The sequence below is a fragment of the Leucopleurus acutus genome (genome assembly GCF_964270905.1).
Source record: "Leucopleurus acutus genome assembly, chromosome: 20".
Classification (NCBI taxonomy): Eukaryota; Metazoa; Chordata; class Mammalia; order Artiodactyla; family Delphinidae; genus Leucopleurus; species Leucopleurus acutus.
The window spans coordinates 27,536,427-27,562,430 of NC_139162.1; the positions used below are offsets into that span (position 1 = coordinate 27,536,427).

At 48.1% G+C, this 26,004-nt stretch overlaps 2 protein-coding genes across 3 annotated transcripts; one reads left to right on the forward strand and one right to left on the reverse strand.

Annotated features, from left to right (window-relative positions):
• Positions 1 to 63: 63 nt before the first annotated feature.
• CIAPIN1 (cytokine induced apoptosis inhibitor 1) lies at positions 64 to 14,180 on the forward strand. 2 transcript variants are annotated; one of them, XM_082862230.1, is made up of 9 exons: positions 64 to 105; positions 4,744 to 4,925; positions 5,726 to 5,878; positions 7,793 to 7,872; positions 9,310 to 9,472; positions 10,881 to 10,954; positions 11,835 to 11,950; positions 12,453 to 12,534; positions 13,057 to 14,180. In XM_082862230.1, exons 2-9 carry the CDS (start codon positions 4,769 to 4,771, stop codon positions 13,165 to 13,167), a joined length of 936 nt encoding a protein of 311 aa, XP_082718356.1. In that variant the 5' UTR covers positions 64 to 105; positions 4,744 to 4,768; the 3' UTR covers positions 13,168 to 14,180. The 2 variants fall into 2 exon arrangements, with proteins under 2 accessions (XP_082718356.1, XP_082718357.1); XM_082862231.1 differs by having other exon boundaries at positions 7,796 to 7,872.
• Positions 14,181 to 22,575: 8,395 nt separating this feature from the next.
• Positions 22,576 to 25,203, reverse strand: CCL17 (C-C motif chemokine ligand 17; the record flags this gene model as incomplete). The annotated part of the gene is made up of 3 exons (XM_082863194.1): positions 22,576 to 22,696; positions 23,321 to 23,432; positions 25,134 to 25,203. The coding sequence occupies 3 exons, from the start codon at positions 25,201 to 25,203 to the stop codon at positions 22,576 to 22,578; spliced, it is 303 nt and encodes a 100-aa protein (XP_082719320.1).
• Positions 25,204 to 26,004: the final 801 nt, after the last annotated feature.

A 26,004-nucleotide genomic window follows, 5' to 3' on the forward strand; every position in this document is an offset into this window, starting at 1 on the left:
CCACTTCCGCCCTCCCCGCGCAGCGGGAGCTTCGTCCTCTCGCGAGAGGCGCGAGGTGCGGAGCCGGCCGATGCTGAGAAGCCGGGAGCGAGACCCGGGCGGCAGGTGAGCGATCACCAGGTGGTCCGAGAGCCCGACCTTCCCCAACGCCCCCGTTCCGGCCCACCCTCTGCCCCATGTCCTCTCATTTCCCATCCCCAGCCTCGTCCTTCGGCGGAAACGTGGCTATGGCCACCTCCCAGAGGACCACAGCGGGCTTTCGCCCGGGGGAAGCCGGTGTGAGGGGTCGGGCCCGCCGTGCCTCGTCCCGGTCTCCTGGCGTGGTGGCTTCTGCCCTTCCCGAGCTGCCTTATCTCCCGCGCTGCCGGACCCGGCCTGAGGCCCTGGGGGACAGCGCTGAGCTGGGGTCCGGGAGACCGGAGTCTGAGACCCGGTTCTGCTAGTAGCCAGCTGTTGTGACCTTGAGTCTCAGTCCCTCTTCGCAAACATCAGGGAAGCTTAAGTTTCCGTCTTTGGGGGTACCTGGACCCCCCAGGTTGTAATTTTGAAACTTTGACTTCCCTGAACCTCCGAAGTGTTGAGTTGATATAATTGAGTATTCCCAAACTTGCCGGATTGGAAAAACCATCAGGACACTTGTTAATAAATCGGATACCGAGGTCTTTCTCCTGGAGAGTTGATTCAGTACATCTGGAATCTTATTTAGCCCTGGAATCTTATTTTAACAAATGCCCCCGGGTGATTTGGACGATCTGCAAGTTTGGGAAAGGCTGGTGGCCTTTATTCTGACATTGAGTGCCAAGCTCTGCGTGACTCAGGGAGGTCATGGACTAGTCACTGAGCAGATACGTAAATGCGGAGCGCCTCACTGGGAAACCTATCACCAGGGAAGGCTTCATAATAGTCGGAAGAAGTAAATGGTTTGGGGATGAGGGATAACCAACAGCTGGAGCTAAGCATGCCGTTCTGTAAGTTTTGTGCAGTTAGACCCTTGTCTTTGTATTTCTGCACACTCCTTATCAACCTTTTCAGAACCTCTTACTCTCCCCTGCGTGAGTGTGGGGGAAGCCTCCCCCTAAGCCAAAACTACTCCCCAAATGTTAAAATTTCAGATCCATATTTCTGGGTTTCGGTAAAGCACTACTGATCTCTCCATGAGGTTTTGTTTTCTGAGTTCTGTCCACTTATCTTCGAATGAATCTTTCCTGTGGAAAATCTAGCACTTGGATATCCTTCCTGAAACCCTTAAGTTTGACACACACCTAATTGCCTGGCGACAAAGTCTTCTATTTTTTTTTCCTTTGAGTTTACTGTTTCCTTGCAGATTGTCACCTTTTTTTCTGTGTGTGTGTGTGTGTGTGTGTGTGTGTGTGTGTGTGTGTGCGCGCGCGCGCGCAAGTGCACGCGCTTCGGTCAGTTCATTTTAATTAAATTTTTCTTTCTGTTAACTGTCAGTATTCTTAGAATTTTTTATGCATTTGACTTAAAAGGATTTGATCCTTGGTTTGACCTGATACCCAAACTTCAATCTTATTTATTTTCTTTTGGCCCTCTTCATCCTTAAAAGGAGCCTAATGCCTCAGGATTTGATGTTTACTGGGTGCCTTAAAAATAAAGAAGTGCATCTCCAGAAGTTGTTCTCAGACATCTGCTTTCACTACCTGCCCACCACATTTTAGAAGGGCTGTGGGCATGTGTGTGCAGCAGTCAGAGTTGGAGAGATGCTTAACAAGTCCAGTGACGTGACAATGACTTCTATTCCACCTCTTTTTATTTATGAAACTGGGCTCTGAGTCACACTTCTAAGTATGTTGATTTAGGTGCCAGACATTATTTCCTTGTTTTTTTAGAAAAGACATTGACAACAACATAAAACTCTGATGATGAATAGTATCACACTTTGGCTTTTAGATATTTAAAAGAACATTGTGTCCCATTTTATTTGGAAAACGCTGACTGAAAGTGGTGGCTGTGTCTTTTTGAGAGTTAATGTTTAATAAATGTATTTTATGAGTTCCCTGTTGCCATAGAAGATTAGTTTGGGGGGATATGGAAAACAAAGCACTTTCCATTCTTCTAATTTACAGACACAATCCCACTGGAGTACTGTATAAGATGTCATAAAGTGCAGCTCTTATGTTGTATAACTTTAACAATAAAAAAGGAGCTTCACAGTTCTCCCTGGGGTGTCCTCCCAGCAGGTATGGCTGAGGAGGAAGAACAAGATTTTATAGGACTGTTAGATGCAAAGGCAAATAAACTGGCCACAGAGAAGTGGAGGCTCAGAGTTCTCTTAGAACATTATTTTATTGAGCTCTGTGTGCCAGGTCCTGCTGAGTACATTGCATATTTTTATCTTCTCATTTACTTCTTGCAGCAGCCTTGCAAAATATAAGATTATTCTCCCTACTTTATTAATGAGAGAAGAGGCTAATCACTGATCCATTGTCATGTAGCTAATAAATAGAAGATCTAGTGATAGGTAGAACCCCAGTTCATCCGTATTCGAAACCTGTGCTCTCTGAAACTCTGCCTGATAAATTGGGAGATTGGGATTGACATATATACACTAATATATATAAAATGGATAACTAATAAGAACCTGCTGTATAAAAAAATAAAATTCAAAAAAATAAAAATGAAAAAATAAAACCCTGCCTCCATTAAGTTTGCTGAAAAGGTCTCAACATCTGGCTTTTTGTGTTTCTCTAGTTAATGAGTAGCCTTTGGCCCCTCAGTTCTTCCATGAGCATTTTTCTGTGAGTACAGTGCAAGGTTGTAGTGGGAAGGGAACTTCTCATCTCTTTCTATTGTCCCAAGGGAGAGCCTGTTCCAACATCATTCTAGAAGGAGATCATTTATTTCTTATAACTTCATACCCAGCAATCCATATTCCTATCTTCCCCAGCTGGTTCTTAAATGTGAGATTGATCCAGAGTTGTTCACTTGAAAGATTTGTAAGGGTTCTTCCTCAACATGTTACAGTTGAAAGCTTAAAGTTTCAGTTCTTGATTGTGTGCTTTTTAGGGATTTAAAAACCACAATTCAATGACTAAGGAATCCTGTTTATCTGATAACACTTGGCATCCTTTTACCACGGGGTGCAGTCAGGTCAGGACAATAAAGAGGGCATTCCACAGGGAAGGAACTAGATAAAAAGCATGATAGAGTGAAAATGCCAAGATTTTTCATACAACAAGGAAGGATTCACTTTGGGGAGGTGGGAGATACAGGTGGAGCCAGATTATGGAGCACCTGAATCCGGAAGACTGAAGAGTTTTGACTTTGCTCTAGAAAATAAAAGCCTTAGGAAACGAGCAGCAAAATCAAAGTACTACAGTATTTAAGGATGACTGGCTGACCTAGGCATGTTTTGTAGGCTAAGGAGCAAATCATTTGAAGGGAACATTTTTTTTTTTAAAGATTCTGCACTCAGATTGCTTCACATGTCTTTTTTTTTTCTTTAAGATTTATGTATTTATTTGGCTGCGCTGGGTCTTTAGTTGCAGCACGTGGGATCTTTAGTTGTGGCATACGGAGACTTTAGTTGTGGCATGCGGGATCTAGTTCCCTGACCAGGGATCAGACCAGGCCCCCTGCGTTGGGAGCACGGAATCTTAATTGCTGGACCACCAGGGAAGTCCCTGAAGGGAACATTTTTAAAGAAGGAAGAGTGTGTAGGCCTGACTTAAACTTGGTCCCGGAGTGTCTGTGGTGGCATAATTGTCACTGGGTTAGCCACCTCTGCAGAATACAGAAGTATTCGGCTTAAGACCCATCTGTGTGTGATCCCTCTCCCACAGCTTTGGTCTCATGTAGTTTGGTAGAGCTGTCTGAAGCCAGGGACTTGGAGTCATTAATGTTTAAGAAAGAAATGGGGAACTGAGTAGACTGCTATCTCCTGACCTGATTGCATCGTGAGGACATTCTATACTCATCTGAGTATCAAGTCAAAGAGAAAGTTGACCCCGGCAGGAGGAAATTTCCGTAGGTTAAAAGCATGGGTTTTACAGTCATATAGACTTGGATTCAGCTCCCAGCTTTTACTTTTTCCACACAACACTTACTAGTCGTGTGACCTGGGCAAAGTCAACAGCCTGTTTCCTGACTGTAAAATGGGAGTAATATCTAGTTTAAGGTTGTACTGAGGTTCAATTGAGGTAATGTAGGTAAAATGCTTTGAAGAGTCTGGCTAATGTTAATTGTTAGAGATAGAGGTAGTAGATACTATTGATCAATGCAGAGTCAATAGAATTGAATTTTTATATCTTGATGAATGCGAAAATATCATTATTCAGTTTGCTAAATTTACATATGTTGTCTCTTTTTAAAAAATACACTAAGCTTGTGGTTGGGTTATATCAGCCAATTTATTTGCCTCCCTTGCTGAGTCATACTTCTGCCTAATTAATGTCCTGTGTGTTTTACATTCTCTTCAAGCTGAGTTGTCTCATACCAAAGAGAAAAGAATATTTGTGCCTTCAACCTCCTTACTTGACCGCCCAGTCAGGATTCTCACCAAGGAAGCCACCTGCCATATTTGGGAATGTTGGGGTTATGAAACCTTGGGATAATGGGTTTATTTATTCACACTCTGGTATCTACAGTGAGTTTTTCTAATGTGGTCAGCATTTCCTGGTGGGAGGTCAGAATTAGGTTGCAATTCTAATCACATTTGGTGGTACTCCATGGATTGAATTGCGTTTTGTCTCTGCTCACTCTTGACTCTCCTTTGGCCCATAGCTTTTAGGTCCACAGCACTGCAGGAATGGCAGATTTTGGGATCTCAGCTGGCCAGTTTGTGGCAGTGGTCTGGGATAAGTCATCTCCGATGGAGGCTCTAAAAGATCTGGTGGATAAGCTTCAAGCCTTAACTGGCGATGAGGGCCGAGTGTCTGTGGAAAACATCAACCAGCTGTTGCAGTGTAAGTACCTACCCAGGTTGTCTTACAGGGAGGGCGGTTTTGATGGCAGTGCTGCATTTCTTGTCGTTCCTTGATAGCTGGAGGTTTTTTTGTTGTTGTTGTTTTTTAAATAAATTTATTTATTTATTTTTGGCTGTGCTAGGTCTTTGTTGCTGTGAGCGGGGGCTACTCTTCATTGCGGTGCACGTGCTTCTCATTGTGGTGGCTTCTCTTATCGCGGAGCACGGGCTCTAGGCACACGGGCTTCAGTAGTTGGGGCTTGCGGGCTCTAGAGCGCAGGCTCAGTAATTATGGCGCACAGGCTTAGTTGCTCCGCGGCATGTGGGATCTTCCTGGACCAGGGCTCAAACCCATGTCCCCTGCATTGGCAGGCGGAGTCTCAACCACTGTGCCACCAGGGAAGCCCAATAGCTGAGGTTTTTTTTGGGGGGGTGGCACATGATAGTAGTTTTTTCAGTTGAGATACAGTGGACTTAGCAGTATAGTTGATGATGTGTATAAGTAAGTTCTTATTTCTTATTAGATGTTCCACATTTTTTAAAAAAGCTTGGTTTTCGTCCACCTTCCTTTTTTACTTTTTCCCCTGAGCATACAAAAGGAGATGAAGTTAGTAAGACTGAGGGAGAGCAGGGCAGCAGTGTCCTTGCCCCTCTTGCTAGTAATGGTGGTATAATAGCATTTGCTGAACAGGTAGGTGTTTATTCTACAAGGCCACGCATGTAACCTTTGTGGGGACTTGGGAGGGATTGGGAGATTCTGGGGCCAAGGTGATTGTTGATTAGAGTCTTCCTTCTTTTCAGCTGCCCACAAAGAATCTAGCTTTGACATTATTTTGTCGGGTATAATTCCTGGAAGCACCACTCTGCACAGTGCTGAGATTTTGGCTGAGATGGCCCGGATCCTTCGGCCTAGTGGATGTCTTTTTCTGAAAGAGCCGGTAGAGACAGCTGTAGGTAAGGAAATTTTCACCTGAAAGACTAGAGTTTAACAGGGTTGAATCTTTAGGTATGTTTACCGCATCTCTCTGAGAAGGAGGTATAATTTGGAGATCAACAGTCCTGTACTGAACCTTATCCTTAGGGATAAGGGATGAATTATTGTAAAACTCTGAACCAGCACATCTGAATAAATTGTGATATTTGACCCATTAGGTAGTAAAATAGAAGGAAACTGCTCATCTGAAAATGGCTGGATCCTTCAACAGGTGAATGCTTAAACTGGTACATCCACACCATGGAAAACTATGCAGCACTAAAAAAGGAACGAACTATGGCCACATGCAACAACTTGGATGAATCTCAGAGGAATCGTGCTGAGTGAAAGAAATCCAATCTCAAAAGCTTAGAGGCTGTATGATTCTGTTCATATAACATTCTTGAAATAACAAAGTTATAGTGACAGAGAACAGGTTGGCCATCGTCAGGGTTAGGAATGGGAGGAAGGGGGTACGTGAGGCTGTAAAGGGGGTGGTGTGAGGGTTCCTTGTGGTGATGAAGACTACGCACACACACACACAAGTGTATGTAAAACTGGTGAAATCTGGATAAGCTCTGTGGACTATCAGTGACAACTTCCTGGTCTTCATATTATATGATAGTTGTGTAAGATATTATCGTGGAGAGAAGAGGTGAAGGGTCCTTGAGACCTCCCTGAACATTTTTTTTTAACTTGCTATGCATCTATAGTTATTTCAAACTAAAAAGTTAAAAAAATTGTGACTAGAAGTCTGAGAGTGATGAGCTAAGTATTGATTCATGTGAAAGTAAAGATAGAATCCAAGAAATAAAAACCTCTTTTTTGCTCAGTGGTAAAGCTGTCAGAATCATTCTAGATTTTTAGCCTTTTTAAAAAAAAATTTTTATTTATTTCTTTATGGCTGTGTTGGGTCTTCGTTTCTGTGCGAGGGCTTTCTCTAGTTGTGGCAAGCAGGGGCCACTCTTCATCACGGTGCGTGGGCCTCTCACTATCGTGGCCTGTCCCGTTGCGGAGCACAAGCTCCAGACGCGCAGGCTCAGTACTTGTGGCTCACGGGCCCAGCCGCTCCACGGCATGTGGGATCCTCCCAGACCAGGGCTCGAACCCTTGTCGCCTGCATTGGCAGGCAGATTCTCAACCACTGCGCCACCAGGGAAGCCCGATTTTTAGCATTTTTAACTAGACTTTCTATCAAAATGTGATGACTTATTTCATCAAATAATAGAAATAAAAGTATTTTGAGGGCTTCCCTGGTGGCGCAGTGGTTGAGAGTCCGCCTGCCGATGCGGGTGACACGGGTTCGTGCCCCAGTCCAGGAAGATCCCACATGCCACGGAGCGGCTGGGCCCGTGAGCCATGGCCGGTGAGCCTGCGCGTCCGGAGCCTGTGCTCCGCAATGGGAGAGGCCACAACAGTGAGAGGCCCACGTACCACAAAAAAAAAAAAAAAAAAAAAAGTATTTTGAAATGTGTAAAGGCATTTATGTGGAAATATAAGCTTGTGATGTTAATAGCAACTATAGCCGTCTTTGGGATGTAAACCTTGGGTGACTAAACACAGTGTCTGTCGGAACTATACAGAGATACTTGTATACTTTACAGTTTCTCAGCCTCTTGGTCATTATCCAACAGCCCCTGGAAGGTTAGGTTTTTCAAAGAAACAGAGAGTGATATGAAGCAATAATAATGGAATTATTATATGACACTTAAGAGCATCAGTAAGAGCACTTTGAACAACCAAAAGGAGTTGTCCAATTAAAATATTATCACTAAAATATATATACATTGAACAGAATAGGTTATTATTGTTTTAGTGCCTGCTGACCTGAAGAGAGCCTTTATTATTTTTCCTGTTTTGACCTATAAAGCTATTAACTGGGGTTTTCCTCTTAGCAGTTAACAATAGCAAAGTGAAGACGGCATCTAAGCTGTGTTCAGCCCTGACTCTTTCTGGTCTTGTGGAAGTAAAAGAGGTATGTTTGTAGACGACCTTCTTTGCTGGGAATTTAAGCCTTGGGTGACTAAACCCAGTATCTCTTTTGTCAGACGATACAGAGAGAATCTGGGAGAAATAACAACCCTGAAGGTGAGGTGATCAGTGTCACTCAACTAGGAAACAAGTTGAGAAGGGCTCTGCATGGGGGAAACCAGATGCCTCGAAGGACGAAACCTCTGAAATCAATCTCCTCTGAAGAGACTCAGCTTGGGCCCATGTGGGTTGGGACATATTTTGGTCTCAGTACTAGTGGTGACCACTGAGGCAGGGCGAGAGCGACACATCTCTTAGTGGACACGAATCTTAGGCCTAAGTGAAGGGCAGTTGCCTGTATTTTCCTCAGCTTTTGGGTGGGAGGCTAGAATAGGTTGGAGCGGGAAATCCTTTTCTGACAATTCATTAGAAATATTAACATTAAATAGAGGTATTTATGGTTCTACATTATTCTCCAATGCTGAAATTTCCTTGTGTGAGAGGTGTTATACCACGATAGCTGTTATACCATTGATCTGTACATGACCTAGGGCCTCAGTTTCTTCACGCCTACCCTTTCTTATTTTTCTTTTTAGTTAAAGTTCTTCCATTTTTTATTCCAAAATATGGGATGTTCATAAAAATTCAGTTAAGACTGAAGAATATAAAGTGACATCTCAGGCCTTGCTTACACTTTCCTCCCCAGAGGGAGCCACCAATACATTTTTTGGTGTGGCTGTTCGGACTTCTTTTTATGTATTTACAAGTGTGTTTTGTGTGTGTGTATACACATTTTTTAATGTAAACAAGGTCGTATGTATACAGTGTTCAGTCACTAGCTCTTTTCCGCACCTTTAGCTGCCTTCGACATTATCCACCTCAGTGTACTGACCCACTTCCTTACTAATGATGGAATGGCGTTCAGTGCTCTAGATGGACTGTGGTTTATGTAGCAGTTCCATAATTGTCGGACATAGAGGTGGCACCCCCAGCTTCTTCCCAAGGAACATAGAAAGCATTTCCCTCCCCCTGTGGTTCTCTTTCTCTACTGTGTATTTCATTTCTAGCATCTTTACTGTGGGCACGCTCCCCCGCCACAGGCTTCGATTCCATTCAACAGCCTCTTCAACATGTCCGATTCATCTTGATAATCATAATCATTACAATCTCCACAATGCCTCGCACAGTGCCTTGTACCTAAAAGACAGATATTTGATAAAACTCTCCAAGGGGCAGACTCAACATAAACATGTAGACAGAAGTTACACTCCAGGGTCCTGATCAGTGAGAAACTGAACGTGAGGCACGAGGCAACGTCTGTGATCTCCTGCTGTCGTGTGCTTACTACAGATGTGAGCATTTGACACCTGTGAGGGGGACATAGTACACCATCATACTGTAGAAGAAGTGTGGCCTAATCCTCTGATATCTTGAATTTCAGCTGCAGCGCAAGTTCTTGAGCCCTGAGGAGATTCAGTCTGTCCGAGAACACCTGGGTTACCACAGTGACAGCCTGTTCTCTGTGCAGATCACAGGAAAAAAGCCCAATTTTGAAGTGGGTTCTTCTAGTCAACTTAAGCTTTCTACTACCAAGAAGTCTTCCGGTGAGACTGGCCTAGGGACATTGTTCTGTGTGGGCCTGAAAAGCCCTATTAAAAACTGAGCCAGAGATCTGAATGAGGTGGTGATATCTTCAGAGGATCATTCCCTTCCTTAATTTCCCTCATTTCCAAATGGAAGGATGCTTAATGTACCGTTGTTCTGGTCATATTCGGATCCAAAACTGAAATGATGCATAGATATTACCTAGTTCAGCCCCTTCTTCTGCACCAGAGGACACTGAGGTCTCCAGATTCTAGAGGTCAGACTCCCGTAGCTTCATTAGTTGATGAAGTCTTTCCAGACCCCAGAATTATGACATTTACCCTCAGAAGACCTCACAGTGACGGTCATGGCGGATAAGAGTGTGCTATTCCCCTTCCCATGTGTCCTTTTCTCTGTGCCACTGAATTCAGCTTTTCTTTGAGGATCTTAAGACACTTATAAAAATATCTCCTCTCAGAAGATTGCACTCCACCCTTTGTCATCATTCTCACCCTTCCTATCACTATTTTTTAATGCCTGAGTTGAGAAAAATTGTCCTAGCTGTGAGGTATGCAGAAATTTACAGGTACATTCACACTGCTCTGTTTTGACTGTCCAGCCTAAATCTTCAAGAAATCCTTTAACGTCCTAACCTTTGGAGTCACAGTTCCAGAATGGGTAGGAGCAGCTTAGATGACCTGCCCTGCGGGAGATCTGAGCATCCAGTGTGACAGTGATCTCTGGGGGGTGCGCTTCCCCCCAAGGCCCATTCGTGGACTGGCCCACACTGAGCCCTCAGCTCTTTGGGGCCCAGAGAGAGAATCAGGAGGTGTGATTTGCTACTGATTTGTTGTTACACCGCCGCCACCAGCTCTCGAACCCATTTTCTTGTCTGTAACAGGTCTACATGTGACTGGAGCTTTGCTATTTATAATGCTTTTTGGTACAGTTTCTTGTTTAATATTCAAATCTCCTGCAGTGGGTATAGGGAATCCTATTAGCCCCATGTTCTAGGGATGGGAACTAAGAGAAGGAGGAGAAAGCAATATGGAGTGGAAGTTAAAAGCGTTAGGTAGACTCTGTCTGTACTTGTGTTATTTGTGGCTGTGTGTAACTGGCCTAAGTATCTAAACCTCTTTCCTCATTTATAAAGTTAGGATGACAAGAACTTTCCTCATAAGGTGGTGAGCAGGACTAAATTAGATCATGTATGTAAAATGTTTAATGTAGTATCTGGCACAAAGCTTAACAAATGATGGCTTTTATTGCCATAAAGTGATGGGTTCCTCTCATGCCTTTCTAAGTGGCAGAGCTGGGCCTTGAACCCAGGTCTTTTGACCGCCGGCCCAGTGTGTTCCCTGCACAGCCTCAGTAGTTTGTTCGCAGCTGCTTTTCTGGAGCTTGTTTTCTTTCATTGGTTGGATTCAGGGAAGCCTGCTATGGACCCTGCAGCTGCCAAGCTCTGGACCCTCTCGGCCAACGATATGGAGGATGAGAGCGTGGTGAGTCAGCACTGTGGTCACCTGATTGCTTTCTTTTCCCACTTTGGGTGGGAATGTTGTTGTTTGGAGCGGCCTCTCTGGGTTTGTAGGTGTGAAAGCATTTAAAGCCCAGCCTTGTGGCTGTGCCTGCCACTGGCATTTTTTGACTCAGAAGGAAACTCCACGTTAGTGGCATTTTAAGTTTCTTTTTCAGCATCCTTCCCCCCGCAGATTTTCTTGTTCTCATTTCATGTGATATATTAAAGACTCTTGTGGGCATGCGTAAACCTGAAAAGAGTTTGTCAGCTAAAATATTTTTTGGCTCCTTCGTCTGGGCAAGTCACCAAATGCTCACTGTCTTAACAGTAATGCTCTTCCAACTCAGACCAATGCTTTCTGTAATAAAGTTCTTCATTCCTACAACTATTGAAGTTAGAGTGGTAAGCAAACTAGGCGACAGTTTGTGCCCTCACAGAGCTTACAGATTAACTGTCTACACATTTATCGAAGAATTACACAAGTGTATATATCATTATCTGCCTTTTCCTCTGGAATTATATAGAAAATATTCCATTCCCTTTTCCCACACGACAGCCCTTTATATATTCGCATAAATATAACGCTTCTCTCTTTGTTCTTCCTGCCCCCTCCCTCCCTGCCCTCCACACACATATTCTCTGCACATCGTAAATGAGTGCCCAGCCCCCTCACAGCCTAACACAGCTTCTGTGCACGTAGTGTACTCACTGTGTGGTCAGCTTGGGCGTGATGATCAAGCCCGGGTAGGATGATGGGTGCCTTCTACATAGATGGGCGAACTGCTGCTGTGGACTGTGGCCACTTCACCTGTTCCTTAGCAGAGACCATGACTGTGTCATTAATGGCTTCAAACATTCTCCAGGATCTCATTGACTCAGATGAACTGCTGGATCCAGAAGATATGAAGAAGCCAGACCCAGCTTCCTTGCGGGCTGCTTCCTGTGGGGAAGGGAAAAAGAGGAAGGCCTGCAAGAACTGGTAAGCCTTGGGGTGAGAAGAGGCTGCCAGGCTGCTTCCAGCGGCTTCTGATTATCAAGGAATCGCTGTACTTTACGATTACTAGAACATGTTTTATTGTAAAATGTATCAGACGGTTAGAAGAGTATGCTAAATAAGTACATTTTAAAGAACAATAAAATGAACACCCATGTACTGCTCACCCAGCTGAAGAACCAGGAACATGACTTGTTCCTTAGAAGTCGCCTCTGCGTGCTCCCTCAGCTGCATCTCCCTCCCTTTCCTTACAAGAGGCTACCATTCTCCCAAATTTGTGCTAACCTCTCCTGGCTTTTTCGATAGTTTACTGTCTATGTGTGAATCTCCAAACAATACATCATTGAATTGTGGAGCCCAAACCTGACTAGGCCAGGAAAGGTCAATACTCCACATCTGTGAAGGCTGCCAGGGAAAAGGTCTGTCAAGGATTTGGAGTTTCTGGGTGGTGGCAGGTCCCGCTCATCAGCTGCTAACTTTCCCCCAGCACCTGTGGCCTCGCAGAAGAACTGGAAAAAGAGAAGCTGAGGGACCAGATAAGCTCCCAGCCCAAGTCGGCTTGTGGAAACGTGAGTATCTGGTTGATTACTCAGTATTCACAAAGGCCTAAACTAAACACAGACCAGCTCCAGCTCTACAGAGTTCACTGCCCAAGTATTTTAATAATAGGTGAACATGCGAGAACGTGTCTCTAGGTAGTAATGGGAAGAGGGGTTGTCTCCTGAGAGTGGGTAGCACACTCATGCCCGTAGGGGAGGCACTTGTCATTTCTTATTTTTGGCCCCTTTCTTTCTGCTTCACATTAGGCCTGAGGCTACTCAGCCATTTGCTGAGTGTGGCTGTGATGTGAACTGCAGAAAATATAGAAGTATGTCCACCTAAGGAACTTCTCTAGACTTCTGTCTTTCATGAAATCAGAGATCTTAACGACTCTTAGTATTTGGATCCCAGTTGGACCTACAAATGTACGCAGTCGTTCTCTTCAGGCCGCTGTGGCCATACTATGAAATTTGGGATCCCTTTCTCCTGGCCTGTATCTCTGGGAGAGCTGACACTTGGCTTCCCTGTATGATGGTCTCTTCTTTCAACAGTGTTACCTGGGTGATGCTTTCCGCTGCGCCAGCTGCCCCTACCTTGGGATGCCGGCCTTCAGACCTGGGGAGAAGGTGCTCCTGAGCGACAGCAGCCTCAATGATGCCTAGGGGAGGGCCCGGCCTGAGACACGCCTGCTCCTCCGCCAGCTCCTGCCCCTTCCATCCCACCACGTGGTTCCTCCCGCCTCCTCTCGATTGGCTCACTCTGGCTTAGGTCCATTGCGGAGAGGGTGCTCAGTGGACAGAGTGGAGCTGGCTGGGAGCAGTGGTGTGGAGTGCTGCTGCAGATCAAGACCACGGTATCCCGGGGCCCTGTTACCCTGAGTGGGGACCTCCTTCACCCAGTGTTAGGTAAACGGGGCACATCCCAAATAGGCCCCTCTCGCCAGGTCAAAATGCTGACATTTCGTAACACTCTCCAAGCCCGCCATCCTTGAGTATTAACACTGTGACAGAGAGGGCCCCACCCCATTCTCAGCTCCGCAGTAGTGCCACGGCTTATCTTCCAGAGTTGGTGGTTTATTCACCATGCAGTTTTCTTGGTGACAAGAGGCAAGTGTCTCATGACCTCAGAGCACCAAGGGAATCACTGCTTGGTTGCTGTGATCATATCCAGTGTCCCTCTGCCCCCTCCAGTCCTACCCCCCAGCCCTGTTTTATTGTGTTGCATCTGTGCCCTACTGTCATTTCTGTTAATCTCCAGGTATTAAACTTACGTACTAATGTATATTCGCTGTGAAGAGGGGATATGTCTGTGTGTGTGTGTGTGTGTGTGTGTGTGTACGCGTGGTGTCTGACACAGCCATCCAAGCTCACCTGGGACCACAAAACTCTTTTCTGGAGAGGCTGAGTCACACCACATGGGGCCAGTCCTGCACTTAGAGATCAGGGCCTCTCTCCATCTGCTTTAGGAGAGTCCAGGTTGGTGGCATTTAGAGAGAAGCAGGACACAAGTCTGACCCAACAGTAAACCTCTGAGCAGGAGACACTTTGTTCTTCTTGTTCTCCAGCAACGCAGACTCGGAATGGATCTTGCCAAATAGCAGAAACATCATGTGGATTTCAGAGACCTGGGTTTTTCGATTTTGACAATAAAGAAAAGTGTTCATTGGTATTTGTCCTTGAAACTTGACTTGATCCTCTAAGTTTGCTTTTGCTTATCCTGGTCCCTGCTGGTGGATTTTAGTTATGGGTGTGGCTTGACTCTGAAGCCCCTGTGGTAGGCTGAGTTCTAAGATGACACCCCAATGCCTCACACTTTTGTGTAATGCCCTGCCCTTGAGTTTGAGCAGGACCTGTGAGTATGATGGGACATCACTACTGTGATTAGACTACCTTGTGTGGCAGACGTGAAGGGATTTGCAGATGTAGTTAAAAGTCCCTCATGGAACCCTCAAACACTGTTGGCAGGGATATAAATTGGTGCAGCCACTGTGGAAAACAGTGTGGAGGTTTCTCAAAAAACTAAAAATATAATTACCATATGACACAGCAATTCTCCTGGGTATATATCCAAAAAAACAAAAACACTAATTCAAAAAGATACATGCACTAGCCATGCATTAGAATCACCTGGATTCCAGCTTCCCCCTCCCCAGAAAACAACAGAAACACCATCGCCTGGGATCCCTCCTTTCCAAAGACCAATTAAGTCAATCTTTTGGAATAGGGCTGCAGATGTCAGCATTTTGGCAAAGCTTTCCCAGGTAAGTGCCTCCAAAGTTGAGAGCCACTGCCCTGGAGAAATTCTTCGACACATGCACCAGAAGACAAGCTAAAAAATGTTTAAAGCAGCACTGTTTGTAATAGCAAGAATCTGGAAATAATCCAAGTGGCCATTACCAAGAGGATGGGTGAAGGGGTTGGTCGTCACACGGGGGAAAATGATGAGTTGGAGCTGTCTGTGCACATCAGCGTGGAAGAATCTCAGAGAACAGGGAGCCGCAAAAGCAAGTCACGGGAGAGCATGCGTATGAGATATGTTACATTTACATAAAGTTCAAGAGTTTAAAAACATACAAGATGCATCAACATATTGTTAGGGATGTACGCGTACGTGCATATGTAGTATGTATATACACACATGTGACAAATGAAAGAAAATCAAGGAGAATGATGAACACTAAATTCAGGAGTGTAGATGTCTCCGGAGGCTGATGGGAGGAGGACAACAGGGAGGGGGATGGGGACTTCAGAGCAGCAGGAAGGTTCTATTTAGTAAGCTGGATGGTGGGTATACAGGTGTTTATTTTTTATTGGTTTGTCTACCTTACATATACATTATGTTGTTTTGTTTTGTTTGCGGTACGCGGGCCTCTCACTGTTGTGGCCTCTCCCGTTGCGGAGCACAGGCTCTGGACACGCAGGCTCAGCGGCCATGGCTCACAGGCCCAGCCGCTCTGCGGCATGTGGGATCTTCCCGGACCAGGGCACGAACCTGTGTCCCCTGCATTGGCAGGCAGACTCTCAACCACTGCGCCACCAGGGAAGCCCCATACATTATGTATTTTGTATTGATAAGAAATTTCATTTTTAAAAAACCAGGGAAACCCACACATAAAACTCTTGGTCTTAAGGAAAATGCCCACTAGCCTGGCACAAAGTCCCATGCCTCCCTGACAGGAACCTCCAGGAAATATTTGGCCCAGTTAACGTCTCATTCAAAATTATAAAACGAACCAACACAAATGATAATAATAACAGTAACAGCAACAGAGAACATTGCCACTGAGCAGATAAACATTGCCTGTGACCAAAATTTTTACTACAAATTACACAAATGTATAAAATATATCAAAGAGATACAAGAGCTCAAGGAAATGATGAATGAGGCAGAGAGAGAGAGAGAACCGTGATGGAAACGTGCACTGGCAGAGCCGAGGCAAGAAGTGAAAAAAATAACATCCTAGATATGAAGTCAATATTGGAAATAACACTAGGAGAATGGACAGGGCTAAAAACAGGGACAGGAATAAAAGACCAACCAAATGAAATGGAAATAAAGAGGGAGAAAGGATCAGTGGGAAAATGATTAGGCACAGAAGGTAGAAGAAACACCAATAAGGAATCAGAATGAATTACTTAAAGATGTAATTCAAGACCTTTTCCAGAAATAAAGCAAGAGTTGATCCATAGATTGATGAAAACAAAAAAAGATACAGAACGTTCAATACTAAACGTAATACTTTTGTTTGCTAGTATTTCTAGTCCCAGAACCCGCGCATGCAGAGGGCTGAGCATCGCAAGGGGGCCTTGTTAATGCTTAGTTAGGGTCCCTTACCGTGAAAGCCGTGTGATACTCTCTGTAAACAAGCAGAACAAACATGGTTGTTTTGAGTCCAGAAATGTTTCTAGTTTGTGCTTGTTTGTGTTATCCTCTCTGCTCCTTCAGTCTTTCTCTGCTTCCTTGCTGTCCCGTCGCAGGGACAGACTTGCGGGGTAGGGACAGGGCAGCTCTGCAGGCAGCCCTTCACCCCTCTCGCTACACAGTGGGGACTGAACGCTCCACTCCAACCTTAGTGGCCTCAGACCTCACCTTCTTTTGTCACTTCTGGGTGGTCAACTTGTGGTCTGTTCACCACCATCCAGCATAAGCGGCCTTTACCTCTGCAAAGCCCTGTGATGATCTGAAAGCTACATTTAGACCCAGCTGGGCTCAGAAGTGCTCAGAAGCCCCTCCCTCCCTTCCTTCTTTTCTCTTTCTCTCTCTTTTTTTAAACAATTAATTAAACTTTTCTTTCTTTTATATTATGACAGATTTCAGATACAGAGAACTACAGATACAATACAACAGACAACCGGGTTTGCCATATTTTGATTCAGATCACTCTATTTAATAGGTGAAATCTCACAGCTGTGTCATCCCTTTCCCCTCCCTACCCTCCTCAGAGGTGTTCTCCATCCTGAGGTCATATATCACACCTGTGCCTACGTTTATATTGTTACTCTGCAGAAAAGAGCTTGTATGAAATGCGTCCCTTTTCTTTTTTTTGAGGTGAAATTTGCATAACATAACATTAACCATTTTAAAGTGAAAAATTCAGTGGCATTCAGTGCATTCACAAGGTTGTGCAACAACTGATTCTGTCTAGTTCCAAACATTTTCATCACCCCCAAAGGAAACCGTGTACCCTTTTAGCAGGCTGCCCTATGCCCTTGCCTCTGGTGACAACCGACCTGCATTCTGTCTCTATGGATTTGCCTCTTCTGAGCGTTCCATGTAAATGGAATCACACAATATGTGACCTTTTGTGTCTGGCTTCTCTCAGCATGTGTTCAAAGCTCATCCACATGGTAGCAAGTACCAGTACTTCACTCTTTTCTATGGCAGAATAATATTCTGTTGTGTGGACATACACTATTTATCCATCCATCCACTGATGGACACTTGGGCTGTTTCCACCTTTGGCTTTGGTGAATAGCGCTGCTATAAACGGGTGTGTCCGTGTGCTGAACACGTCCTTTTAAGGCTTACTTCTCAACAAGGCCCCAGCCCCTTTGCGTGTCTGAGTGTCTCATCCCTGCAGTGTGCGTGGTGGCTTTGGAGAAGGGGTCATGGCAATTCAATTATGGGGAAACTGCAGGTTTTCGAAGACTCTGCTCCCCTAAGGGCAATGTGAGAGGCAGGACGGCGGCAGACTAAGCCCCATTCTCTAACTGGCTACACCCTAAAGCAGGTTAGAGAAGGGTTCGATTTCATCATTCCATGGAGAAACAGGCCCAGGAAGGTGAAGCGATCGTGTCAAAAACCCACAGCCAGGGCTTCCCTGGTGGCGCTGTGGTTGAGAGTCCGCCTGCCAATGCAGGGGACACGGGTTCGAGCCCCGGTCCGGGAAGATCCCACATGCCGCGGTGCGGCTAGGCCCGTGAGCCATGGCCGCTGAGCCTGCGCATCCGGAGCCTGTGCTCTGCAACGGGAGAGGCCACAACAGTGAGAGGCCCGTGTACCGCAAAAAAAACCCCAAAAAACCCCACAAGCAGTCAGTGGCAAAGCCGAGACAGAACAGGTCCCTGACCCTCTTCTGTTAAAATGTACCCATGGTGCAGCCACTATGGAAAACAGTATGGAGGCTCCTCAGAAAACTGAAAATAGAATTACCGTATGATCCAGCAATCCTACTCGTGGGCATGTATCTGGAAAAAACTATAATTCAGAAAGGTACATGCACCCCTATATTCATAGCAGCACTATTTACAATAGCTAAGACATGGAAACAACCTAAATGTCCATCGACAGATGAATGGGTAAAGAAGATGTGGTACATATATACAATGGAGTACTACTCAGCCACAAAAAAGAATGAAATAAGGGGTTTCCCTGGTGGTGCAGTGGTTAAGAATCCGCCTGCCACTGCAGGGGACACGGGTTCGAGCCCCGGTCTGGGAAGATCCCACATGCCACGGAGCAACTAAGCCTGTGAGTCACAACTACTGAGCCTGCGCTCTAGAGCCCATGAGCCACAACTACTGAGCCCGCATGCCACATCTATTGAAGCCTGTGCACCTAGAGACTGTGCTCCGCAACAAGAGAAGCCACCGCAATGAGGAGCCCACGCACCACAACGAAGAGTAGCCTCCGCTCGCCGCGACTAGAGGAAGCCCGTGCACGCAACAAAGACCCAACACAGCCAAAATTAAATAAATAAATTAATTAAAAAAAATGAAATAAGGCCATTTGCAGCAACATGGATGCAACTAGAGATTATCATACTAAGTGAAGTAAGCCAGACAAATACCACATGATGTCACTTATATGTGGAATCTAAAATATGACAAAAACGAACCTATCTACGAAGCAGAAACAGGCATAGAGAACAGACTTGTGGTTGTCAAGGGAGAGGGGGCATGGGGGAGGGATGGATTGTGAGTTTGGGGTTAGTAGATGCAAACTATTACATAAAGAATGGATGGACAACAGGTCCTGCTGTATAGCACAGGGAACTATATTCAATGTCCTGGGATAAACCATAATGGAAAAGAATATAAAAAAGAATGTATGTATATGTATAACTGAGTCACTTTGCTGTACAGCAGAAATTGACTCAACATTGTAAATCAACTGTATGTCAATAAAAATAAATAAATAAATAAATAAAATGAACCCATGGGATTTAAATGTATGTAGGTGACTGAATGCCACTAAAGAAGAATTTATTACTTACATTTCCCAAGAGAAGGGGCCATGCCACACCACGCAGGGCAGAAGGAGACGCGAGGGGAAAGCCGAGGCCACAACCCTTATTGGGTTTCTGTAGAAAAAGCAAGGCAGGGCAGGGTCAGCAATTGAGGACTGGCCTGTGGGAGTCATTCCAGCGGGCTTTGGGGTGTGGGTGCTGTCCCTCATTGTCTGGTACCCGGCCCTGGGTGATTTGGGGAAATATTCATTTGGGGAGTGAGTTATATAAAGGAAGTGGTTGGGGGATTCAGGATTGGTTGGAGAGTTTGCAATATGATTTTTGCATGCCTTCGAAAGCTGGATCACAGGGGAGGTGTAACTTGTGATGAATGGATGCCAAGTAGACAAATACAGAATCTAAGAAGACACGGTGAGAACACCCCTGGCGCACTGCTCTCAGCACTGCCCACGTTGCATCTGGAATTAGTGGCCCTCCAATTCCCAGCAGTGGTTTTCCTTCTTCCTCTTCATCTCGCTAACCCCTGGCAGCGCCGTTGGTGGTTTCCTTGCCTCTGCTCCCTTAGGAGAAGGGCTGGCCAACCGCAGACACTCTGACCCTAGGCCCTGAGCAGCTACAGTCGGATGTAGGTGACCCCAGCCCCTGGGGGACATCAATCAGGCTCAATCTTTATTGGGAGCTGGAGCGCCCTCTGGTGGGAAACCAAAGAGCAGCGCAATTCAAAATTCCACTTCAATGCCGGGCTTGAAGCCCAGTTATGTTATCAGGGCACCGCTCCTCTGGGAGCTTCTTTCTTGACGTGCCCGTCATGGGATTCACCCAGGGGCTTGTTGATGAAAATATATATGTCAAATTTCCACTATGCACAAAGCACTTTTCCCCCCTTATAAATGAATCAGTAAGTACCGAGTTGCCTGATTCAAATACCTGCCCCAAGGAGCTCATCATCGAGTCAAACATGCAAGTAACTACATTTACCGGGGACAATGTGGTAAAGCTGACGTGAGAGCAGGGAGCTTATGGAAGACACAGAGTGGGGCATCAACTGCAACCAAGGAGACCAAGGAGGGCTTCTTGAGGGAGGCAGCATTTGAGCTGAGCTCTGAAGGGGGACTGGATTTCAGATGTGGAGGAGGCGAAGCTCTTTTCAGGTGGAAGGAACAATGAGAGACCAGCGCCCCTCCCTACCGTTCTGTGTTCTCTGGTTCCTGCCCTGTCCTCTTTCTTCCTATCTCCCTACTAGCCTGTCATGGGGAGTCTCCCAGTCACGAGTCCTTAAAATGGCTTCTTCCCAGGGGAACATGGTAGCTGGTCCCATGTCCTGCATCTTGCCCCACCCACATTGCACCCTGACTCCGCTAGTAGACACTTGGATTCTGAATCCTGCATTTTGTTGCCAGTCCTGGCTCCACCTCTCCCCCACTGAGGGACCTTTAAGCCAACCCCCTGCTCGGTCACTCTCAGGGCCTCCCTCCGGTAACCCCTTACCTCCTCATCGTCCTCCACTTATCCGAGTTCACAATATGGGCCTCTGAGGAATATTTCACTTTCACTTTCATATTTCACTAGGAAAAAAAGGTTTTGATTCTTTTAAGGCAAGTTTTCAATGCACTGGATTACATGTATGTTCTCTGAGTGTCTTTCTGGCAGGGCGAGGGATCTGGGCCCCAGCCCTAGTTCTCCTTTGCTGTCCCAGGGGCTCCTCCTTGCCTCCCCCTATTCTGAGATCACCTTTTTCTCACCCCTCACCCCATGTATCCAGATGACATTTTTCCACAAAGAATTCAGACTAGGCTGCCCCAAGGACTCTGGATCCAAGGCAGCTGTTCAAGGGATACTCCTTGGGACCAGGGCAGGGAAAGAGCCCACCTGTGGCTGAGGAGACCCTGGGGTCACAGAGAAGTTCACAGTTCATCACCATCATCAGTCTTATTAGTAGTAGTAGCAGTACTGCTGCTGTTGTCTTCTTGTCCCTCTTCGAAAGTGGGCTTGGCTCTGACATCTGCCCTGCAATAAGACAACTGGCCACAGGGGGGCAGCAGAAGGCATAAGCTTTACCTGAAAATAACTCAATTGCAGCCCCGCCAAACAACACAGGTCACAGAATCCTAGGAGAGAAGGACCCATTGCGCCTGCTCCCAGACTTAGTCCCAGAGAGAGAAGCCACAGCCTACAGCTGGTCAGGAGGGTGAGGCAGAACTAGAATCCGAAGACCCTAACTTCCCCCAGCCCCCCACGGCTCCAGTCCTGAGCTGCGCCTCGACAGAGGGGTCTGGGGATGGGTCCTGGTCCACATCCTTCTGAGCACTATGGGGTCCCCAGTGAGACTCACTGAGCTCCCGGCCTAACGGACGAGTCAGGACGAGAGACCCACACAGGAGTCGACGGGAGAACAACCCCCTCGGGCTGCCCCAGAGTCCCTGAAAGCGGGAGGAATCAGAGCAAGAGAGAGAATGGGGGTAGCTGTTCTCAGGGACAGCTTCCTGGAGGCTGGCTTGGGCTGAGGCTGGGTGAGATGTCACCTGGTAGGGCGGGGCTCACACTTCAGGTCGGCAGGAACCACGGGGCCAGGCTGGGGCGGGAGGCGAGGGCTGGGGGCAGCGGGGATGAGCGGGCTCTGGGGTGAGGCTCGGGATGAGGTGGAGCAGCTCAGCCCTGGGAGCCGGCCTGGGGTTGGAGCCGGGAGAGGGAGCTGGGCGCAGGTGGAGCTGGTCTTGCAAAGACCGTCCGGGCGGGGTTGGCTGGCCTCGAGGGTGGGTGGGGGCTGGGAGGTGGGTGAGATGGGGAAGGGGCTGCGGGAGCCTCCGGGCCAGGGAGCTCCCCAGCACTTGACAGAACCCTGGCCTGCGGAAGAATTCTAGAACCATTTGTGGAATTGGATCAAATGCGTAAGGCGAAGCGTGTCCTCAGCTCCGCATCAGCTGGGGTGTCACGGAGGAGAATGGGGCAGGCCTGGGAGGGCTCCATGGGCAGATAAGATGGGAGAGAATCCAGATGGCCCTTCCCAGGTCCCCCTCCTGCCTGCGTGCAGCAGAGGGGAGAACCTGCTGGCCTCTTGTCACCCCTGCCCTGCTCGCCCCACAGACCCCCCTCAGCCCTACCCCTGCCCGGGCCTCCCCTCTTTAAGGTGGTCTGCACACTCGAAGCCTCATTTTCCCTCTCCGACCTGGACAGGGTGAGACTAGATGTTCTCTGCGGGCCCTTCCAGGGCGACAGGCCAGAGTGGACAGAACACACTGACCCAGACTGGGGGAGAAAAACTTTAATCAGAGAAGGGGACAGGGGCCTCTTTGTCCTTGTAAGGCCTCCACTGGACCCAGGGAGCTCGGGGTTGGGGTAGTGAACTTGGAGGCGGGAAGACTGCAGATGGGCCAGGGAGAAGTCAGGCCGGCTGGGCGGCCAGGTCACATGACTTCGTGGTGTTTTGCAAGTGCTTGACTGCCTTCTTCACCCACCCGTCCTTGGGGTCTGAACAGATGGATCTGCCATGGAGAGCCACCAGCCTACACAGAGCGCGGGCGGTCAGGGCAGGAAGGCCTTCCAGAGCCCCGGGACCAGCCTCGCCCTGCACTGACGAGGACCCTGAGCCCGCAAGAGGGGCAGAAACTTGTCTGAAGTCACCCAGGGCATCAGCGGCAGCTCTGAGACACCCGGCTCTGTCCTCGGTGATTCCTGACCCTCCCAGGGTCCCTGCCAGGCCTGGCCCTCCCAGGGAGCCGGGGCCGCACGACTTTGCCCGCCCCCGTCCTCAGACCGCCTGTACCCACCTAGGCCTGGGAACGAGGGGTGCCCGGGAGGGGCCCAGTGCTCAGGGCTCAAGCCCAGGGCCTGCGAAGTGACCACATGGGCCGCTGACTGCCCGTGTGATATGGGGCTGTCCCATCTCTCTCAGGGCCTCAGTTTCCCCATAAATCAATGAAGAGCTTAGACCTCACAGCCTGGGGCCCTTTGGGGGCTCGCAGTGTCGGGTACGGGGGCTGCCCTGAGGAGCGGGACCAGGGGGTCAAGGGACGAAGGCCCTGCTCTCTCCTCTCCGCTCCCCAGTGGCCCTTCTGGGAGCTCCAGGCTCTGCCTTCTCCCACACTCAGCTCCCAGGACAGGGGCAGGGTGGGGACAGGCAGACTCACACGATGGCATCCCTGGGACAGTCCCCTGAGGTCCGGTACCACCTCACCAGCTTCCTGAAAGGAATGGCTCCTTTGAAGTACTGCAGGCAGCACTCCCGGCCCACATTGGCTCCTCAAGCTGCGGGGGAAACAAAGCAGCAGCAGGTGTGTCTGCGGCTGTCTGCGTGGGGAGGGCATGTGCATGGCTATGGCTGTGGTTGTGGCGGAGGCTCTGTGAGGGTCTGCACGTGTGTGTGTGTGTGTGCGTGTGTGTCTGGAGCCGAGTCTGTGTGTGCATATCTGCATGTGTGTTGGTGTGCCTGTGTGTGTCTGTGATATCGGGGTGGATCCGTGTGTGTGTGTGTATTTCTGCATGTGTGTGTCCGTGTGGTTGGGAAGGGTCTGTAATTGTATTTCTGTGTAGGGCGTATGTGAGGGGTCTGCACATGTGTCTGTGTGTGTCAGTGCATGCACGATTGTGTGCATGAGGTCCTGTGTGTGCTTTGGGGGGCCCTTTGAGTTTGTGTGTCTGTTCACGTGTCTGTGTATGTTTGGGAGGGTTTGTGTATGCATGTCTGTGTGTGTGCCTGTGAGTGTGTGTCTGTATGTGTGCATATTTGTGTGTGTGAGATCTCTGTGTGTGTGCATGTGTGTGTCTGCATGTGTGTGCATCCGTGTGTGCTCACACTCAGACCAGCCCCGAATCACCAAATGTTGACTCTGGGCCAGGCTCTGGGCTGAGCCTTTGCTACCGCTGCCCCTTCAGCCCTCAAGCACACCTGGAGACAGGTGCTGTCACTACCCCATTCTACAGATGAGAAAGTGGAGGTCCGGGGTGTGAACACACTTTACTGGGACTCAGTGTCCTCATCTTTGCACAAGAAAAAATATCCAACACTTGCTAACTGGCAAGCTGGTAATCTGTGACCACAATTAAGGCCGCGACAGAGTGTTTTCTAGGAAGGCTCTGACTGTCCTCTGACCACTTCGGGGGTGGAACTTGGTTTGACTAACACGGAGCTGACCAGGCCCAGCGTTTTATGAAGTGAGAGTGAACATGCAGCCAACTATGAAGATCACCCCATTAAGATAACCCCGAAGACTGCAGTTGTGTCACCATGTCACCACACAGGGCGCTAACCAGCTTTATTTCTAAAGTAGCAATCTTATCTCAGTCTTCCTTTCCCAACTGAGTATAAAAATCTCTTTTTTCAGCTGCTCTGGGAACCAATTCTCCTGCCTTTATGCTGATCCTCTCATTGTATATAAGACCCATTACTAAAATAGACTCTAACAAATACTTGTGAGAATTCTTCCTTTTCCACTGTCAAAACACAACCACAGTCACTGCCTCACAACATTTGCAGTGTGAGATATGCAAGTACTTTGTTCCTCAGAAGCTGAGCCCCAAGTCCTGGGGCATCCACATCCTCATCTCCATCATTTTCCTTTGAATGCCTCCCTCAAAATTCTATTGCTGGGGCTTCCCTGGTGGCGCGGTGGTTGAGAGTTCGGCTGCCGATGCAGGGGACGCGGGTTCGTGCAGCGGTCCGGGAAGATCCCACATGCCGCGGAGCGGCTGCGCCCCTGAGCCATGGCCGCTGAGCCTGCGCGTCCGGAGCCTGTGCTCCGCGACGGGAGAGGCCACAGCAGTGAGGCGCCCGCGTACCGCAAAAAAAAAAAAAAAAAAATCCTATTGCTGCCGGCCTCTCGCATCTTTGTAGGAATAAGTGGGGTGTAGGAATAATGTGTGTGGCCAGCTGCTGTAGTCTCAGGGCCCCCACTCCTCCTTGCCCAGTGTCCCTTCCTCCTGCTGCCTCTGATCTGCTCTCACCTGCATGGGTGTCCTGCAGGGAAGCCCCCAGGAGGAGCACGGCCAGGAGCAGCATCTTCAGGGAGGTCATGGTACCGGGAGCCCGGGAGAAGGTCTCTGTGTGTGGGCCTCTTTGCTCAGGGGAGACCAGGATAAGCACAAGTGCGGAGGCGACCTATTTAACCTCTTTGGGGGTCTTGCCCCGCCTCCTGTCACCTCCCCCCACATCCTTCCCTAGACCCATGGAGTTCGACGCATTTGAGGTGATTCGGCAGAAGTCCAGTCTTGGAATATTTGCGGCTTTCCAGAGAATAGACACTCAGCTGGGGACAGAGGTGGATTATGTGACACACTTCTTTCACAGGGGACATTTCCTGGTTCCTCAATTAGCAGAACCAAAAAGCCTCCATCCTAAGCTGCGTGCACCCCTGCTCTGAGGCTGGCAAGCCTCCTTCGTGCACGGCGCCCTGGGTTGGGGGACAGCCAGGCAGGGGCCAAGAAGGGCTGCTTAACCTGGGCCCGGAGGAGCTTCAGGGTGCCAGGAAGGCCTCCTCAGGCGGTCGGCAGGCTGCACGGGCACACGGTGTCTCTCTGCAGGGGGAGCTCCGGCTCATTCTGAGAAAGGTCTGAGGCCCAGACAGACTTGGTTGTGGGTCCTTCCCTAAGCTGGGCCCTGGACCCCAGAAGGCCAGAGCCCGGCAGGTTTGAATCACCATGTAGTCCCAATCTGTAGAGATTGGGAAGCCAAGTTCCCTTCTGGCTCCTAGAAGAGCCAAGTGTGCATTGGGCATGTGGTCAGGGTCCAGTCCCAGCCAGGCCCTGAGCAGAATTTCCACGAAGCCCATGGGCCACAGCATCCCTGCATCAGGTCAGTCTCCTGGCCATCAGAGAA

What these genes read in the sequence shown, in the direction of transcription:
- CIAPIN1 (XM_082862230.1), top strand. Translation starts at nt 4,769, where the DNA reads ATGGCAGATTTTGGGATCTCAGCTGGCCAGTTTGTGGCAGTGGTCTGG. An exon ending in GCCGGTAGAGACAGCTGTAG is followed by an intron (nt 5,879 to 7,792) that starts GTAAGGAAATTT and finishes TTTTCCTCTTAG; the next exon opens with CAGTTAACAATAGCAAAGTG. An exon ending in GTCTTGTGGAAGTAAAAGAG is followed by an intron (nt 7,873 to 9,309) that starts GTATGTTTGTAG and finishes CTTGAATTTCAG; the next exon opens with CTGCAGCGCAAGTTCTTGAG.